This window comes from Ziziphus jujuba, chromosome 1 (genome assembly GCF_031755915.1).
Source record: "Ziziphus jujuba cultivar Dongzao chromosome 1, ASM3175591v1".
Classification (NCBI taxonomy): Eukaryota; Viridiplantae; Streptophyta; class Magnoliopsida; order Rosales; family Rhamnaceae; genus Ziziphus; species Ziziphus jujuba.
Window position 1 is genome coordinate 31,525,280 of NC_083379.1, and position 22,173 is coordinate 31,547,452.

A 22,173-nucleotide genomic window follows, 5' to 3' on the forward strand; every position below is an offset into this window, starting at 1 on the left:
ATTAATTAAATATTATTAAATTATTAATTATATTATTTGATAAATAAATTTGATAGATATTTTAATAATATTAATATTATTAATAATTATATTATTTAATTATCATCAAGAGCTACGAAATGTCATTGTACACCCTTTTCTTACGTTTTTCCTTATTTGTAAATCATAAGCTCATCAATTTTTTAAGTCTATATCCTACAAATTGACGACTCTCAAAAGAAAAGAAAAGACAAAAAAAATAAAAATAAAAAAAAATAAAAAATACTTGAATTGGATAATAGGGGACCAAAACAAAAATATGAACTTCAATACTGGTGCCATTGTCCTGTCTTTTTTTATTTTTTTTTTAATTTTTTTTAATATATATATATATATATACTGAAATTATATCAGTAGTCCTTATTAATTAGGTTGTCCTTATAATTTGAAAAATTGAGAGCGTTGGACAATTGGTACAGGTTCTATTACAAATAACTTAAAGATTAAATTATTATGTTAGAAATTCTCTATTTTAATTTTATAAAAAAAAAAGTACCTCCATTTAGTTTCTAAAAGGGTTAAATTACTTTCATGCTTCCTATATTTTCCTAAAGTATAATTTTGCACAACCTGTTTTTTTTTTTTTAATTACAAAACCTTGTTTTGAAATATATTATGCATTAATGCTGCTAGATAATCAACATTGTTAACTGGAGACTGCGGTTAAAAAAAAGAAACTTAAGAAATCTATCAAAATGATACTTCCTTGAATAAATCTCAATTCGAATCCCCTATATTAAAAAAATAATAACAATCAATTCATGCAAATTTTATGTTATTTTATTTATTTATTTATTTTTTTGGGTGAATGGTCATGCAATTAGTTCATTCTATGTGTAATATTAATTTTGGGAAATTAAAACAGTTTCCCCTTCTTTTCTTTTCTTTTTTTTTTTTTTCCCCACCTTTCTCGTTTACAAGAATGGATCCTAAATAAATAATTCTTAACAAATAAAGAGAAAAAAAAAAAAAAAAAGAACTGAAGAGGGTCAAAAGTGATGGAATTAATGAAAGACCAACTAAATGCTTTATGGGTGTCACTGTACGCTCTTTAAATCTTTATTGGTGCTTGGCCACCAAGAAAGCAGCTTCATTAGAAGAAGTAATAGATAAAAATTAAATTAAAAATAAAGAAAGAAAAAAAAGTTTCTAAAGAGGACTCATTTGTTTTTAGGAAGCATCATTGGCCTTCTTTTTCCAATTGACGTAGACAACAATATTTAAATTATTAATAAAAAAAAAGTAACAAAAAGAAAAAGAAAAAAAAAGTATTATTTATTTATTATATTATTATTATTTTAATAATAAATAGTAACTAATTTTATCGACTAATATATCGTTCGACAAGTCACATTGTGCCAAACACGTTTTTGTATTCGAAATGACTGCGATTTGAAGTTGAAAATAATTTATTAAAGATGAATTTTATTATAATTTAATTAAAAAGCAAATGGGAGACTTCGTCAATGCCACTCCATAATGTTGTGTGCTGTTTGGCCCGCGCTATTACTACTACGTGTTGTTTGGTTCTCTGCGTTTGGAAATATTTTAAATAAGATTGAAGATTTAGAGAATCAATTTGCAAGTGCTAAGCATCCCTTCTTGGACCGCTTTCCTTCTTTATTAAGTTTGTTTTTTGAGGAATAGTCTGAGCCAAACAAACGCGAACCCATAGACTCATAGACTACCAGGTGTCGCCCCCACTAAAGGCTCAGCCTCTACCTTTCAATGTGTGTGTGCCACATTGCCTATTTTCAAGGTCCCCAAAATTGATTCCCAGTCTATGAAAATCAACACCCTTCACGTGCATTGTTTCAACAGGAAGAATCCCTCTCTCTCTCTCTCTCTCTCTCTCTCTCTTTTAAAAAAAAAAAAAATAATAAATAAAAAATTAGTGGTGGTTTTGATTTTTTGATATTTGGCATCATCGAATTTGACGGTTCCCTATAACTTGGAGAAATTATTTATTTTTGATAATTTAGGATTAAAATGTTCCATTATTACATTACTTTGGTGAAAGTAAATAATATTTATGCGGCACCACTTCCTCCCCTTCTGCATAGATAAAAAACCATTGGTTCTTTTATAATAATTTCGAATTCAAATTCTTACCCCACTATTAAGAATAATAGATTGCCTCCTAAAGATAGTAGGAATTTTCCGACTAATTTATAAATAAATAAATTAATTTACTGCTATATAAATTCTATAGATTCAATTGTGGCCTATGAGAAATTTAAGGCAATATTGTAATATTGATAAATATAATATATATGGTATTCGATTAGCAAAAATATATATATATATATATATATTTATAATATATATGGTATTCATGTGATAGAATTTCCAAGTTTATTTCTTTTTGCAATTAAAGTAACGAAATTTTCATTTATAGTATTTCAAGCACAGCTATTTTCCATATTAGTGGGTGACCAAAAATAAATATTTCCATCTTCATTTTAGTGGGTCAAAGTTTAAAACTATACCTAAATTAATTTTTTTCTCCATTCAAAGGATTTATTAAATTTATTCAAAAGAATACGCGTTTCTTATTGTATTGAAAAACAAAAAAAGTAAATTTGCAAATATAGTAAAACTGCTGTTAATTTTATATGAAATTTAATTTCTGCATATTAATTTACACAATCAATCAATTTTCAAACAAATTATTCCTTAAATAGTAAGTTTTCATTCCACTCCACATTTAAACTTTGAAGTGCAAAAAAGGGTTAATAACAGCAAATAATAAAGTTAAAGGAGAGCATAAAAAAAAAAACTTATTTCCGTTTAATAAAGCAGTAATAATAGCAATTAATAAAAGCTATAAAAAAAAAAAAAAAAAGAAACAACAATAATAGCAAAGCAACAAAGATGTAAGTCTGTCAACCACTAAGTGACAGCTTAGCAAAAAAGTATCAGTAATTGTTGCGAAAATAGAAAATGGTAAATGGTAAAAAATGTGGACCCCATGGGTGTACGTGGACTTTAAAGGAAAGGTGTCATCATGGAAGGTAGCATACGTGGCAGTGAGTTCGAGCATTCCCAAAAGCTGTCAGATAAAACGGTCCAATTCTTTGTTTTTGCTTTCTATATGATATTTTAAATTTTTTTTTTTTTATTTAAATTAAATATCCAACAGTCACTAAGACAGAAGCAGCCCATAGCTTCCCTCAAAACCATCAGATTAAAACGGCAATGGCCTTAACCTCCGCCCCCAGTTTAACAAACCCAACCACTACCTGTGGTTATGTTAGCCTTTTTCTCAAAGCTCCCCAAACTTTTTCTTTATTCTTTTCCTTTTGCTATCATACCCTTACTCGTTAACGAATTTTTGGAATAGCGACGTTTGCTTGTGGAAAAAGAATTTATACTTCCCATTTCTTTAATTCACGTTCATGGCAATAATTGTGTAGATACTTCGTATTCTTCCAAAGTACAACGATTCATATCTAATTCCTTTTATCCTATTATGCTAGGAAAGTTTCAATTTGACAAATTAGTAACTGTTATTTACCAAAATAAAAGCAATACACTATTTAAATGTGATTTGTATATATAGTTAATTAATAATTTAATTTGATAAATCCATCTTTATATATATACCTTTACGTGTCTCCAACAAAAAATGAAATGTATTAATTTCTTTTATTTCCATCCTTCACTAAACAAATTCATATATGAATGCAATTTTGAAACGAATGATTCTAATAATTTGTGTGAAAATAAATTCTTTATTTATAATTCTAAAGTAGTTTTATTCTGTTTTTCTAAATTAGTTTTTATTCTGTTTTCATTTTTATCAATTCTATTTTAAATGTATAAAATAGAATGTGTGATAAGGATTTATTGGGGTAATAAATTTTGAGCATATGGATAATTGACCAAATAGACAGGAAATGTCGAAAAATATGTTGGTTTTTGATTAAAGAATAAAAGTAGGCATGAAAATGATAGGAATGTGCATAAATTGCAGTATTGCCGCAAGGTAAAAAGAATCAGAGGACTTCACAGAAATAAATAAAATAGAAAAGGGTATGAGTGCAAGCCCTAAAAATAAATATCCTTGTTTAGTGAAAATATCGCGAAAATGTAGACGATTTTCTCCCTCAAACCATCTTTCAAAATCCTATAAATACATAGCTCGAGTGAAGCTAGGTTTGCCGAATTAGGCAGCCAAAACCGGCTTTTGAAAAAAAAAAAAAAAAAAATTTTATTTTCTTTGTTTTCTCCCTCTCTCTATCTCCCTCTCTCTCTTCTGTACTTTCTCTCTCTACTGCAACAAAAATGGCGGCATCTTCTAGAAGATCAAGCGCAAGCGGACCAGTTCTCCGTTCCCTTTCACCATCCGGAAGATTCTACAGCTCTCGCTCTTCGTCACATTCTTCATCTGCCTCGGCGTTCGCTTCGTCCACCTCCAGTTTCTCTTCCCGATCGGCCACCTTCCTCCACCGTTCCGCCTCGCCGCCTCGGGTCAACATGTACGGACCGTCTCCTCCGGCGTCGTCCATACGGTTCTCAATGGACCGTCCGATTTCGCCGAACCGGTCCATTTCGGTCACGCCACGTGGCAACGGAAACGGTAACAACCAGGTAGTTAAGAGGCAGATCAATCAGAAGCGGACGTGTATGTGTTCGCCTACGACGCACCCTGGTTCGTTCCGGTGCAGCCTACATAAAGGCTTCGGTTCGTCGCACTCGTCGGTTCCGTACTCTCCGAACCGGTTGAACGCTCGTAGGTCGGCGATGACGAACTCGCTGGTGAGGATTGGAGGAGTCGAAGGCGATTTAGTGAAGCGTGCTTTGTCGGCTTTGATTCGTCCGTCTTCACACAGCCAGAGGAGGCGAGCCGATTTCCAGCCGAGACCGAGCCGGCTCTCCATCATGTGCAAGGCTGAGGATTCTTGTTTGGTATGTGGATGAAAATTATAACTCTTAAAGATCGAACGCTTTTCTTCCATCTTCTTTTTGAGTTTTCCTGGCGACGGAGGCTTTATAAAAGCACCCACACCAGGGTGAGGTGGATTTCCGGCTGCGGAAGACCGGCGTCAGATTCTGGCGAAGTGGGTTGTGATCTGACCTTGTGGAGATTCGAAGCGGGAGACCCTGGTGTTTTTTTTTGTGTACTACGGTGACCGATAATCCTACACTGGACTATGATACATACCTTTTCTTTCTCTCTGTATATATCTATAAATATATAGATTAGTGAGTGGGCCGCCATTGATGGCAATTGGACGAGCTTTTTTTGGGGACCTTAAATCTCTAATCTTACCAAAATTAAACCTAAAATGAAAATTAAAAATTAAAATTGACTGATAAAATTCTTTTTACATTATTCTGTTATGCTTTCGGTTTGGTGTGGCTTGGCATCAGCATTTAAAATCCAATCCAGTTCATTTCTTTTCAGTGTGATTGCTTTCATTGGTGCGTGTAATGTGCAATCCGTTGTACATTATCTGTTTGGTTTGACGTATTTCCGTTGTGTTCCGTCTGTAGGAGACGACGTATGCGTGTGGTGTGTATGAGTCACGTATTTTCCGTTCAGCTTTCCGCCGGATCTGTTTGCCAGAGTTTTGGTTTCCTCCACCAGGTGAAGTATTTTTTTCTTTTATTATTTATTTATTAATTTTTTTTGAATATTTTCTTTTTTGTTATGAATGTATATTTCCTGAGCATATTGATTCTGTTTGTTTTTATTTTCAGGTATGTTTTCCTTCACTCGTGAATTTGCAGAAGGAAAAAAAAGAAAAAAAAGAAAAAAAAAAAAACACCGGAATTTTCTGAAGGTTCTGAACCTAAGAACTAATTAAAATTAATTATTCATTTTCTTGAAAAAAATAAATACTTGGAAATAAATAATGAAAGTTCTTGAAATATAAATTTTAAAAATAAATATTTGAAAAAAAAAGTAACCGAATTTTCTGAAGGGAAAATCAATGAAGAAGCTGAGGACAAATAAAATTCATTATTGTTATTTTTTTTAACGAAATAAGTACTTGGAAAGAAATAATGAAAGATGATCCAAAGGTAGAAGATTCGAATAAATAATTTTGAAAACCAAATTAAATTAATAATTAATTAAAGATTTTTAAAACTCGGTAGGTTTTGAGTGGTTGGGCAGAAGACCTGACCTTCACTAATGGATGAACTGAATAATTATTGATATTTAAATTTTGTTAAAATGAAACCCAAAAATTGTACCAACTAATCATATCCCATCACCGAAAAATGGGACATCACAGATGACCCATTGGCATATGACCATTAGGAATCGACTTCAATTGCATTTTAGAGACAAATTAATTAACTATCTATTTTTATATTTATGTATTTAGGTTAAAAGAAAGAACAATGTTATTTGTCAATACGGTAACGTTTGCAAGGTTTTTACTTTTAAAATGTATAAAATAAAATTAGAATACACTGTTATTATGAATTCCACGTTAGTCATAGGTTACGGATAAAATTACAAACAGCAAAACCGATTTGGAAAATTAACATAACCAGATAAAGGTGGTATTTGTGAAAGCTATACGGACAGACGGCAAATCTCGGAGGCATAAGTGTCCTGCAGTATATTAAGGGAGAGACAAAAAGGGTGTGGATGAATGGTCCCATTGGCAACAAAGGTCCAAGATAGATGGGTCCATGTCCTTTTAGACTTTACCAAAGCCAATGAACCGACTCCAAGTCTCAAACCCATGAAGAAGATAAGATTGATAAGATTCTGAAAGTGATTGGTGTGGCTAAGTTAGGCAGATGGTTGCAGCTTCTAATTTGTGGGTTTGGCCATTTTGTCTTTTAAAAAAGCTCAATTAAAAAATAATGAATCACTTATCCATCCCTGGAATATGAAAATTACAAATGGTTAGAAAAATTTTCTTACTTTTTTTAATTAAAAATATATGTAGATTTTCTAATTTTTGTATTCATTCCAAGCTAAGTGACCCAAGGGGCCCAAAAGAAAAGAGAGGAGGTTGAATGAGTAAAGAATGGGGTGGATGTGTGTGTGTGTGTGTGTGTGTGAGACGACTATTGGCCATCTACTTTTATCTCAAACATGGATTGGAGCCTCCATTCAAAGGGGCATTTTCATAGTGACAGACTTTCTTCTCGGTGACATAATTTTGAGCTGGTTAGGAGGTCCACATTACGTGTCAGATTCCAAATCCAAATCCTTGTAAAAACCCAAAAATGGGCCAAGTGGAGATCTACTACGCTACAAGTAAAGAGCACCATCCTATATTGTGCGATCACCCATCATCATATGGTGGGCAAAATAGGAATGTGGAGGACCAAAACCGAACAAAAGTTGGGAATTGTAAAAACATGCGTATCTGTTAGCTGAGTCAGAAACCAGTGGTGTTTGGATGACAAGAAAATCAACCCACTAGCGAAATTGGAATCCATTGGCGCGGACATGTAAGGGAAACTGTTTTGAACGGTAGGGCCAGAAGTGGGTCCCTTATGTAGAGGAATGGTTTGTGTGTAGAATGACAAACCCATGTGCATGAACCTGCCACGAGGGATGCTGGAGGATGACGATGTTTGATCCTTGTCTGTTCCTCAAAGCGGGATAAGGATGAGGTCGCATGGGTGGGGGTGTTTATAATTTCTTGTAAATTTTTTATATTCATATTTTTGTTCATTTTAAAGTTGGTATGAGTTGGCAAAAGAAAGTTTTAAAAAGCTGTTCGATTTCTATTTTTGTCTCTTTCTTTGGTGAAGTTTGAATTAAATTGTATATATTGCTTTAAATGTTTGAGATTAGGATTTTTTTTTTTTTCTAAAATAAGGATTTATAAATTATATTAGCAAACACCCAAATTAGTCGACCATCCTGGCTAGGTACGCAACTAATTAACACGATGGAAAAAGATGGTCTTATAGAAAATATAATAGCTATCAAGTGGATCTTTTTAACAAAAAAATATCTAAGTCATTGTAATGTCTTAATTTGTACTCAAAGAAAAATCTGTTACTCAAAGATATATATGAAAAAGATATATAGAGAATGCGATAGAGGTTAATGAGGGGATGTCAGATGTGGATTTGAGCTGAGAAAGTCATGGATCCAAGGATGAGTCCAAGCAGAGCAACGCAAAAGATAGTTTTAAGTCTCTACTCCTCTACATGGTACTATTTAGGTACTAATCTGGCTATAAGAAATTAAATAAGTCTCTCTTACAATGTTTTCCAATTCCTTAATCGATATGAAAACTTTCAATTAATATTTGTTTATTGTTATTATTTTTATCGATTATGCTTTGCTCGAGAGTTGTAGGATTACAATTTTATTATGTTTTATATGTTTGTTTATATATATATATATATATAGTATGGCAAAGAAATTACTAAATAATTTCCAACTTTCTTGTATCAGTTATTCAAAATTATTCGTTTAATACTATTGCAATAATGTACGTAATCTAGTTATTACCTTGCAAAATTATATTTCCAGAGAATACTTGTGATAATGTCATATTTTCAAAAGCTAGCGAATTGACCTGTCAAATTCTTGCAGCTATTAAGTTTGGATTTCTGTTGTCCAAATAATTTTAATTTGCGTCTCTAAAATTTTGGATTGTGGATAGACGAATAGAATAGAGCTTATTTGAGGCTCGACCCCAGGTTCATTTTTTGTTTCCCTCAAAAAAAGAAAAAAAAAAAAAACTATTCTAACAAATTTCCTTGTCCCCAAGTCGTAATAAAAAAAATTAAACAAAAATGTTGGAGGAATTATCAATTGACTATATTTTAATTTGTGCATGTATATTAATAATACTTAGGCAGCAAATGATTTACTAAATTATGTGGATGAAATTATCTTATTGATTTGTATTGAGTTATAATTATTCATTTAAGAGTTCATTCATACATGTTAAAATTGTATTTATTTATGAACTAATAAAATAATAACACATATCGACAACAATACATCTTTCTTATATTATTTGATAAATAAATTAATAAATTATATATACATATATATTTATATATTATATGATACTGTAAAGTTTATATATATATATATATATATTTAATTAACCCATCATCAATTTCTATATAAAAAAACCATCATCAATTAATTAAATGTGAAAACAATTAACATTAAGAAGCAAACCATATATACAAGTTTCACTATTTTTTTGGTGAATATATATACAAGTTTCACTTGCCATAAGGTACACTAGGTAATGATTATGTAATTTTAAGCAAATTATAGGCAAACGTCTAATCATAGTGGTTGGAGCTATATATACATATACATATATGGGTCAATGATTTCAAGGTTTTGGGTAAGGTAATTAGAAGTGTTCTTATGCTTTAATTATTAATATTGGACTTTTTTTCTATTGGATTTGATGATGGCTTCGATGACTTTTGAGTGGATAAGTAATTATCCGTGTTAGTAGCATAAATTAGTAGTAGTTAATTTCTGAAAGGAGGCTCAGTCCTTAACTCATGAAGAGAAGCATGAAAACAGTATAGTCTGGCATTGATGATTAATTTGCGGGTGGAAAATTGGTATTCTAGCTATATAAGTATAGTAAAAGTTCTTTTTTTATTCCAGCCCCCCAAAAAAAAAAAAAAAGGTTCTTTTCCTTTATCATTTTCTGTTTCACTCCCTGCCATTTTCTACGTACTAAAGTTCAGTACTTCAAGGAGTAAGGACTAATATTGATTTATTGCAAAAAAGAAAGAATTAAAAAAAAAAAAAAAAGAGAAAGAGAAAGAACTAATATTGATTCAGCAATTAACAATATAGTTTTTTTTTTATAAATAATTATATATTTTTTATTCTATAAATTACATTGATAGATAGATATTAAAATCCTGTTGGACATAGTTTTTGGAAAATTACAAACAGCTTGTGACACTCAAAAATTGTTTTTGAAAATATTTAAATAATTTATAAAAAATATTTCTGGTTTTTAAAAGTATTTATAATCAAAACCAATGAAAAATGATTTCTTAAAAAATATTTTTGAAAAAGCAGAAACTATGCCAAAATAAAACCTGACTATATTATTAACGAGTCACCTAGTGGACATTGATCTTATTAATTTTTAGGAGGAATGTGAAAATACAATTCAAATACAAGTTATTCCTTATTGCTATATATATTAATCCTCAACTTTGTTTTTAATTATTTTTTATTTGATATTTGGGGTGGGGATACGAACTTGAAATTAACCCTCAAGATGAATTAATTCTGAACTTTTGATTTTGAATGAAATTCGCTTTTTTGAATAGTAAAAAAAAAATATCATTATGTTTGTAATTTACTCTCCAAAATTAAAATTATCAGTTTGGATCAAACGATTTACTATGCTAGGAAATTATATGCCAAAGTTATGATTAAAGTAAAAATATCATCTAATCAAAGTCATAAGCTAGATAGCTTTTGCTGATCCAAGATTACTTCCATAAATTAGCTTGTTCTGATCTTGATTTACTGTTATACACATATATAAATAATGATATGAGAAAGGTGACAATGGAAAATGCCAAAGGAATCTGCTTGTTTCATAAATGTGAGTGAAGAAGTTTCCGCAAGTGCACCAGATGTAATTTCAAGAATACAAAGATTTTTTAAGATGGTTTCTTTTATGCTTTCTAAATAATATAGGATTTTATTTGATAAAATAGTGAATTTTACTATTAGACTGTCTTTATAAAAAAAAAGAAGAAGAAGAAGTTAATCTCTAATAGAATTATTCCATCAATTCTAGTTTAGTTTGTTGTTTTTTTACTGGTTAATCTAGTTTAGTTTGTTAAATAGCAAAAATTGGATCATAACATGATTGATAGGTACCTAACGCTTTCAAATATTTATTGTGATCACTTACATATGCATTGGACTTGGTGATTTCATGGGCTGTTAGCTTTATAATGTGGATATCCTTTTAAAAAACAACAATTTGTTTATGTCGGTGATAAAATATGTTTAAGAATTAAGAATGAAGAATTAAGAAATTTCTATTCAATCATTGTTAATGAAGAGATGGCAATACACTCGTTTTTTGAGAGAGTAAATAGCAATACAAATCCTTTTTTTTTGTTTTTTTGGTTAAAAAAACGAAGAAAAAAAGAAGAAGAAGACAAAGCTCAATTATATATCATTGGGCCGGCTAGGCTGGCCACAGAAACTGCTAGCCCAGCCCATGGCCTTCCACTTCTACGTAAGTGTTTACTATAAATTTTATTTATAGATTAAAAATTTATGGTATTTAGCATAACAGATATGTATGTAAATATATATATATATATATATACATATTTTGGCTTCCAAGTATAATTTACCGGAATGTATAGTTCGATCCTTCTTACCTTTTTTCATTTTTGTCTTTTCTTTTTTAATTTTTTAATTTTTAATTTTTATAATTATTATTAGTTTTCCTTTTCCTTTTATTCATTTACAACCTTTAGAAACTAAATTTCCATCCCATTAGTGGTTTTTTGCTCTTGAAAAATGAAAATAACTAATAACAGCTAATCAATTATGCATTTGAGCAATTACCATGAGTAACTGATATCATGACAGGGCCTACCTCAATGACCTTTCCAGGGATCTTGGATAATCCTACCCAATGAAGTTTCATTGAGCAATTCTTAGGAAAAGTCCAATATAACTTCACCTGACTTGTGAACGATCAAACCTAATATAACTTCACCAGAACTGTGAACGATCAAACGCATAAAATAAATATATAAAAATAAAACCACAATAGCTTACAAGTTCTTAATTATAGTCTATAATTACAACTCATTATACTATATGCCAATACCACATATATATATTAAAGTTACTACTGTATCTATAATTTACATCAGAGTATTCTAAAAGTATTTGTAAATTTAAATTATACAATTAATGGGAATAAGTGTAAAAAAAAAAAAATAATGATAAACAAAGGAAAAGATAAATACTACTATTGCTATGGAAAATATGGAAAGATAAATGATATGTGAAATAGACTGTCCCTTAACTATTTTGATTTAAGAGAATGAATTAAAAAAATAAAATAAAATATTTCAGTGAATGGTATAATATATTATTAAAATAATAGTTTATTTTTGTAAACTTTTATCTCAAAACCTCTCATTTCACTTTTTGAAAAATTTCTCTTTTAAAACTATTTTACAAAACCCAACTGGTATTCCAAATCAATATCATAAAATATATACTTAATATTATAAATCAATATATCTTTAAAGCAAATCAACATGCTTTAAATACTAGATATCAAACAATATAAATGTAGTCATAAAAATAATTATGGAAATTGCAATAAATTATAAATATAATGGAAAATTAAATAATGTACCATCTGATATATCCAGTATTACCAAGTGGTGTATGACATTTTGGAATACTACTGGATAGTAACGACAGAGAGAAAGACACTTGTGGAAAGACACTTATGGAATGAACCTAACTTATGACATTTAATGTAATAAAAGCATCCTAGCAATTATGAATATATGGGAAGAACCTAACTCATGACCTTTAACGTATTAGGCATCATGCCTTAAAAAACCTATGGGAAAAACCTAACTCACGATCCTTAACATATTATAGGTGTCATGGTAAACTTATGTGCTGATAATATAATTGAAGAAAATCCGTCCGTACCCGTACAACCAAGTACCCATTGGGATGCTGATCTTTTACAAATAAAGACTAGACCAATCACTAGCGCACAAGCTAGGAAATTCAAAAACAATCTGGTTACCTTTATCCAAGGAGTGATTCAATCTCAAGAGGGCATGACATTATCCAAAGAACTAAAGCTGTCCTGTGTATCCAAGTTATGAAGGAGGAAATAGACCTGGCAAGCCTGTTTTGGTACATTTTTGGATGCCGGGCAGCAAGGAATGTATCAAACACTTCATGAACTCAATTGATATCACTAAGAGGCCATGGAATCATGTCAACATTGAAGCTAATCCATTCAAATGAGGCATGTGCGCATGAAGTTTCATAAGGGTCGAAAATCATCAATTTAGGTGCTGACTTTAACTTCTTTTGTTGTTCAAGTAAGTTTAACTTATCCCAATCAAGGGGCAACATATGGGAATCATTATTAATCCTATTTAGCATCCTACATAGCATATAGGAGCTAATTTGGAGCCTAAACTAGCTGGAGATTGGATAGAGATAGCTTAGTTTTTAACTAGTCAACTAGTTTCCTAATCTATGTTTGACTTTTTGTTTCAGGAAACTATATTTTATTTTGGATTTTATTTGTTTATTTACTGGACAAATTAACTTAGGAAATTTTATATTTTATTATTTCAATTTTAAATTAATTAATTCCTAATCCAAAATAAAAGAATTAATTAATCCAAAATAGGATTAGGAAACTAAGTGAAATTCGGCCACCATTGCTTTTCTTTGTCATTGGATGAATTTTACCCTCATAATCTAGGGTTTTTGTTTTGTACTTTTAGCCTATTTAAAGGCTTATTTTTCAATGAGAAGGTAGCTTAGATATTATTCAAAAATTTATTTGTGAGAAATAATTCTCTTTGTTCTCTTTGAACATCTAAAACACTCAATAGAAATCAAATGTTTTACTTTGACTTATCAATAGGACATCCATCATCTATTATGGCGTCTTTATCATATATTAATGTTTCTAATCATAAGTTGATTAGGGGTTAAGGTTTCCATTAGAATCTGAACATAATTAAAATTCGAGCTAATATAATACGGGTTTATGAGGAAGTGGACTTAGGTTCGTATCAATAACTAATCGAGCCATGATACTAGTACTATATGATATATCAATAAAAAAACAACAGTACTAATATAGTATTCATAAGCAATCTTTTCAAGATCATACTATTTCATTTTTTTAAACAAATACTGTACCATAAACTGGAATAAATATTTAAACCCAATTATTTATTTAAATATTCCAAAAGTTCTAAATCATTATTTCATGCCAAAACATAAATAATAACAATGAATTCTATCTCACCATAAACCATTTTTAGGTACTTTGAAATTTAAAACACTTAAATATATCTAAAAACATACAATTTCTAATCCTTGTTCTCAAAATAAATTATTTTCCAAATAGATTAAAAAATCAATTTAAATGTCAAGATTCACAAGTTCACTATAAACTCCTTAGAATTAGAAACCATTTAAAATTTTATCAAAAATCACATAAAATAATAATACATATATGTAAAAGCAGACATTTAATTATGCATAAGATAAACATTTATGTCAAACTATATATATAAAATACTTAAACCATATATATTTTACTAATATATCTGAAATCATTAAAAATATAAATCATTCACAAATACCGCTACTTATCATTCCTGCTCCATCATAAAGTCGCCTCCTGTATGATGACCCACCCTGGGAAGTAAATTGGAATTTAAGTTTCTACATAGCTTGATTGGGTTTGACTGGTTATGTGACAATCAGTGTGGACGGGTGCAAGAGGGATGGTTTAAATGTAATGATAGCCATTGGTTTAAATGTCAAGACCTTTTCAGAGCTATTAGCTTCAATTTTTGAAAGAACTTTGCAATTTAGCATGCTCCAGTGGGAGGATGGTTACCTTCTAGAAAGATTAAACAAAAAAATCCCATATCGAATACAGTGGCTAAATTGGGGATAATATCGGCAGAGAGTGACAGATTTACTAGTGGAGGTGGTGTGTTACAAATGGTATCAGAGCCTGTACCCGGTAAGCTAAAAGTGTGCCAAAGAGGATGCTAAGCTTTAAAAGGGGTGGATTTTGATGATCAGTGTTGGTGGGTACAACAAGCACTAGCATACTACCCGGTGTCCAATCCCACATCGTCCAGGAATGGAATGAGGCATGTTTCAAACATAATGATGGTTACTTTCATAACATCGAGGCCTTTTTAGAATAGTTAGTTTAGGGTTTGAAAGAACTTTGTAGCTAAGCATGCTTTAATAGAAAGATAGGTGGCCACCCGGGAAGCTTAAATAAAAAATCCCATACCAATATTGGTAGAGAATCACAAGTCCACCAATGAAGATGGGGTATTACATATTGGACTATATTTGGGCTAGAATTTAGGTTTGACTAGTATACCATAGTATAGAGCTCGTCAATACGAGTTTATAGATTGGTAGAACGTCTAATTCTGAGCTATGGTTGAAAAATTATGGTTCTAAAAAGTTTTAAGCATGAATATTTTATCATGTCCAAACCAGTCCTAAGTTTTTGTCCACTAGTGATCTTAAGGCCTATATATACATAGGAAAATGTGCCCTAGCTTAAACAATTCAAAAATTTCCAAATTGCCCTTGGAAAGCCCTCAGCTTTTGGAGCCCAACCAAGCTCGTCAGAGATTGGGTTGACTTATGACCCCCCTTTAACAGCATACTTGGTTCATCGAATTTCACCATTTTTTGGACCTAGAAACACCACATGTGCCACTCTACTTGTAAGCCCACACTTCGTGACCTTACTCTTAAATTTTCACAGCCAACACAGAGCTGCTTATGACATACTAGGATGGACGTTATAAAGCCATTGGTGTTCGGTCAAATTGATGAAAATATCAGTCATTTTTCAGCTATTTTAGACCACCTCATAGCATTTACCCTTCCAATTTGGATCCCTTGAATCCATTTTCGGCCTCTTTTTGTCAAGATTCTTTATCATTTAAGAGAGCCATCTATATTAAGTTTGGACAAAACTTTGATAGGATTTTAAGTTATCATGATACTTTTGGACCAATGTGAGTATGCCAATGTGATCCCATCTCATGAGCTTTTCATTGATATATAATTTGTAAATTTTGAACGTCATTTGATTAATTTTCTACTTTTAGGTCAATTAGTTTAATCCCCTGAGAGACCGGATTAACCCACGACCTATTTCTATAGCCAAGCTGATTCCGGATTTAACCATTTTTCTGATTGAGAAGCACCATATGTGCCATCAACCTATGAGCCCACATTTTGGTGATGTTAGTTCTAGATTTTCATAGCCAAAGTGGCATTGTTAGTAATTGTTAGAATTGGCGTTCAAAAGCTATCATTGGCGTTCTATCAGGTTGATGAAATTTGGACCCTTGAATCCATTTTCGGCCTATTTTTTTCAAGATTTCTCGTTGTTTGAGAGATCTATCAACATCAAGTTTGGCCAAAATTTTGAGAGGATTTTTTGGTCACTAATGACACTTTTGGACCAAGGTGAATATGTCAATTTAATCACAATCTCATAGGCTTTCTAGGTGAATATGTCAAATAGGCTTTCTATGGATATATAATGTATAAAATTTTAACATCATTTGATTAATTTAATTCCAGCTAAAATTGAAAGTGTTTGAACAACTTTGGACCAAATTAAGATTAGTACCATGTAATTAGATGTTAATAGGATCCAATAGAACATTCAATTTTATAATATTGGCTATCAAGTGAAAATCCCAATTTTGGATGTCATGTATTAATGGTTCGCAGTATAATTGAACCCTTTAGTATCCATTTTTAATAAATTTAGAATATTATAAATTATTTTGGAAAATTTATACACAACAATTTTTTTGGTTTAATTTTTGAAGTTTGTGAATTATTTTATTATTATTTTAGGCATCAATTGATACCGGAGAGGATCCGACAAAGAATTTGGTTTGAGCTTAGATTTGTGAGTAAACTTTTATTTTTCAAAATTGTTTTTGCGTATTAACTGCATAATTATATTATTATATATCATATTTGAAAATTATGAAGATTGTATGATTTATATTATGCTATAAAGGACTTATCTGATTTATCAATTTTTGGCATATATTTTTTTTTCTAAGAATGTTTTGGTAGAATTATATTTTCAGTATAAGACAATAAGTTTATATATTTATATATGTTGGTATTTATAGGAATTACTTATTTATCATGATTGAGAAAAATGCAAATTTATATAATGGTTAATTGGTTTGGATTTGGTCATGAATATTTATTTGTATACCACCATGAATTTGGATATGATGGATATTTGGTTATGCACGCTTGTTCCCATCCCTTACCATGATCACATGTTTTATGAGGTTGGATCATTTGCAATGCTTCCAGGAGCGGAGAGTCACATGACAATTTCCATCTCCCTCGGTAGTTTGTGATGCACTAGGATGATACGAACCTAGGACGGCCTGCTCCTAAACCCGTATTATATTAGCCCGGATCTCAATTAAGTTCAAGTTCTAATGGAATGGACCTCAACCCCTAGCCAACCTGTGGTTAGAAACCTTGGTATAATGTAGACGCCACAATAGGGGATGGAAAACCTATTGATAAGTCAAGCTAAAACAACCAATTCTCTAATGGTGTTTTAGGTGTTCTCAAAGAACAAAAAGATAATTAATCTCACAAGTATTTTTTTAATCAAATCAAAGTTGTTTTCTTATTGAAAAATAAGCCTTTAAATAGGCTTTGAAAGAAACAAAATAAACCCTAAAAAATTAATTCAAAACCGGACTCCTATAGGAATTAGGAAACTTGGCCAAATTCTAATATGTCCTAAACTAAGTTTCCTAAACTAAATTTGATTAATTAATTCCTTTATTTTGAATTAGGAATTAATTAATTTACAATGGAAATAATAAATTAATAACTTTCCTAAACTTATTTGTCAACCAAATATATAAATAAAAACTAAAAAGTAATGGAAGTTTCCTAAAACAAAAAGTAGAATCAAATTAGGAAACTATAATACTAGCTTATTGACTAGGTTGACTTTGATCAATCTTTGACCAAATTGAGCTCCAAATCAGCTTCTAGATGCTTTTTAGGGTGCCAAATAAGCTGAATATGAAGGCCCACACGTTGCCCATGCTTGGAAAAATAAGAAAAGGCTAATACAGTAAAATACAGTAAAGCCAGCAAGCAATACAGCAAATTCGGCCAAATTGTTGAAGCTGTCCGTACAAGCCCTTTTTGATTGCATTTGAGGCTGCTTTAACTTGATTCCATGGCCTATTAGGCATATGTATTAAACCCATAAAGCATTGGAACCATTTCATGCTTCCCGAACTCCAAAAATGTACCAAAACCGTCACCCGGGTCCATATCGGCTTCCACCACTTGGATGCTTAGAATAGGCTTTATATCTTCAAGTATGGACAAGCTCTGTTGAGATTGATTACCCCCTGTATAAATACTCCCAGTTTGTCCTTAAATCTCTTAATTTGAGCTCTTGTGATTGGCCTAGTCTTCATCCATGTCAAGTCAGCACCCCAGCGGGTTATCGGTGGAGCGGGCTCGGGGCGGAATCACATCATAGGATGCTATATGTTATTGTATAACATGTTATGGTAATGGTTATAGTATCGAAGGGTATTATATGGTATGCTGGGATATATTAAGTATGATTACTGGTATTATATGAATTATATTATATGAATTATGAATTACAAAATAATTATTTTACTTGTGAATTTATAGTCATTTTTGGTTATATTTCCTTTATCTTATGAATTATGAGAACTATTATGTGTTTAGAATAATTATGAGTTTTGCAAAAACTGCTTTTAAAAAATAAAAACTTTTAAAGAGTGAAAGTGAGGTCTTGAGAAAAAGGATTTTTAAGAATAATATTTATTTCCATAATATATTTTCTATTCACTCATTAAGCTTGTCTAGTAGTTTTTTTTTTTTAAAATCGGTTTCCTTAGGCTTTAGCTAATTGGTTGTGTGTTTCTTGTTCAGACATCTTTTCTAGTTAATCCACGATGTCTTCACTTCTATTTCAGTATCTTTTTAAGCTATTTGATGTACCATTCTTTTCGAGTACTATGAGTTTTATGTTTATGTTTCTTTCTATTCTTGAACCTTTATACACTTATTTTAGTTGCTTTGATGGATAACATTATATGTATAACTTTATATTTTATTTTTGTTTCCTTGGGACTTGGATCTTGGAACCTATAATGCAGTTTGTGGAGATTGATAGTGAGACTATTGATGTGGGGTTTGTTACTATGTTGTTTATTTTGGGTGGAAACTCCGTTAGTAGTGTTTTATTATTTTATTATTTTATTTGTATGGACAGGTTATATCCAATTTATGAGGAGGTATTATAGGATTTTGGTACCGATTTGATCGGATTTCCCTAGGTGGGATCACTTTGGATGTTCGGGAAGGATCATGGGTTTTCTTATCATCCAGATCCAATACAAGTGCCTTAGTTAAAAAACATCAGTGATAATTGAACATGTACCCTAAATTTTGGTCAAGCTTGATCTCTTCATATCTTACAAACTGATTGGAATGGGAGGAAATGGATGTTGGTAATGGACTCAGAGGTCCAAAAATGGTGGGTAAAGGATATGGCACAGCTTAAAATGGTTGGAAATGACTAATTTTCCAGCAATCCAACCAGCACATCAGTGATGGCTTCAAGTCATCGATCCTGATGTGTCTAATGACGGTTCACTGAGAAAATTGGTAAGCTAGCCAAAGATTTTAGGTGCAAGATGAAGGGTAGGTGTGCATGGTGATTCGATTGAAAAATTGGCCAATGACATAGAATCTGATGTGGTGTTTGTTGGATTGTGGGTCAACCTAACTCCTTATGTAGGTCTGTAGTATCTTTGGATTTTTGAAAAAAAAATGGGTCTTTTGTAAGGTTCCATTTAGAATCCCTTCTTGGAATCGTAGATAAACCCTGATCCCAGAGGAAATCCTACCAGACCGTCCTATAGAAAATCCGCCAGCATTTCTCCTAAAGGTTGGACATGCCACAAAATTTCCTGTATAGAAAACACACTTCTATATAGTACCTCCTTATTCCTCCCATCTTACTACAAATAATTACACAAATTTTAGAACTTCCATAAAAAATACTGATATATAGATAGGAGGAATAACTTAATAAAACACAAATACCTTTTTATTTCATGTTCACCCACACCACCCACTTAGTACTGTATTACATTTCATATTGTTTTACAAACGTACCATGCATAATGTAGATAGGAGGATAATAAATTAATAATAATAATAGCATAACTTGTTCGAAGGCTACCACACTTGTCCGAAAGCTGTATACTTGTCCGAAGGCTTCCACACTTGCTTGAAGGCTAACATACTTGTTCGAAGGTTTCCACACTTGTCTGAAAGCTGCATACTTGCCTGAAGGCTATCGTATAATACTAATAATAATAATAATCATAATAATAATAATAATAATAATAATAATAATAATAATATAAATGATAATAATAACAATAACAATAAAAATAATAATAATGTTGATAATATTGATGAATAGATAAATAATAACAAGAATAATAACAACCATGTTAATAACCATAATAATAATTACAAAGTACCAATAATAAAAATAGTAACAACAACAATAATAATGATAATAATAATAATAATAAATAATGGAAATAACAATAAAAATAATCATATAAATAATAATAACAAATACAACAACGATGATAATAAAAACAATAACGATATTAATGATGGTGATGTTAATAATAATAATAATAATGATAATAATAATAATAAATAAATAAATAAATAAATAAATAATAATAACAATAATAATAATATTTATAACAATAATAATATTAATAACAATAAAGTTGAATAAGGATAATATTAGGAAATCAAATCATGAATAAATAAGGTAACATAAGATAAAATAATATTTAAAATATGCACACTCGTATTGGAGGTACATATGATACCAGATAACATGCTGCATGATTCATGATATCGGTTATCGCCGGTACTGTGCTACCAATACAGCCCGGGGTGGTTGCCTATAATGGTCGTTCAATCCCCTAAACTCATAAGCAACATAGTTACAAGGCTAAGCTATTCATAGACCGAATTTGATCGTTGCCCCCGTACGGTGTGGTGTATACAAACATAACATAATATATCTATATATATATACTCGTACATATATGAAAAAGATACTTGATGCACCATACTATAGATCGATGGTGCCAGATAGTGCCCGATATCCCAAATACTACTTGACGGAGAGGTTAAAGAGAGAAACTTGTAAACGGTTGCCTTGGCATCCCAACGGCGCCAATGCTTCTAACAATCATCCTGGCCATGAATGGGGGCGACTTGTGCTCACTGTACAATACTTGCCAACCCTCAGGTCCATGACATCTCACAGGACGACCATAGATACAATACAAAATACCAGTACTATGTGGTACATCTAAAATTATAACCTGACACACCACATTATATGTCAATGGTGCCAAGTGGTACCCAGCATCCCAAGTACCACTATAAAGGGGAGATTAAAGAAAAAAACCTGCAAACAGTCGCCTTGGCGTCCCAATGGCATCGATGCTCATAATAATCATCCTAGCGATGGAGGGGGGCAATTTATGCTCATTGTCTAATATTTGTCAACCTTTAGGTTCATGGTATCCCATAGAACATACAAACTTGCGCACTTAACAACATATAGCAGATATAATATAGAACATCAGTGTTGTATGGTGCATCTAAATCTATAAATCATGTATCGTATAAATACCAAAGTTTAATAAAAACAACAGGTTTAGTACATCACTTAAACCCATGAAATTCCACATTTCCTTTTAATCCATCATCATAAATCCATAAGTATTTAAATACAAAAATACACATTCTTGAGCTCAATAATTTAATACCAATATTTTCATAAATTTCCTTAAAATTTATTTCTTCAAAACATCATTTAAAATCACCTGAAAGTTTATCTATATTTAAAGTCATAAAATAAAAAATTTAATTTGCACATTAATTTAAAAATAAAATTTAACACTAATTTAACCAAATTTAAATCCATAATTTCTTGAAAATCAAAATAAAATTTTGATGCAACATATATTTTTAATTTATCCCAATTTGGCATTAGAAATTCAAATAGAAATTTTATTAAATATCCCACACATAAAATATATTTTTTCAAATATTCAATTAACACAAAATATACATAATTTAACAATGCAAATTAATTTTGAAGGAGGATCGCTCATATATATATATATACATACACATATATATACACAAGTATGTATGTATATGCATATACAAATATATTCAATATATATATATATATATATTTATATATTCCCACACACTTGTTCATGTACATA

The 22,173-nt window shown here is 30.8% G+C and overlaps 1 protein-coding gene across 1 annotated transcript; it reads left to right on the forward strand.

Moving 5' to 3' along the window:
- The first annotated feature begins 4,194 nt into the window (after positions 1-4,194).
- On the forward strand, positions 4,195-6,972 carry LOC107427897 (uncharacterized). Its single transcript, XM_016038303.4, has 3 exons — positions 4,195-4,950; positions 5,539-5,632; positions 5,746-6,972. Exons 1-3 carry the CDS (start codon positions 4,327-4,329, stop codon positions 5,850-5,852), a joined length of 825 nt encoding a protein of 274 aa, XP_015893789.3. The 5' UTR covers positions 4,195-4,326; the 3' UTR covers positions 5,853-6,972.
- The last annotated feature ends 15,201 nt before the right edge of the window (positions 6,973-22,173 follow it).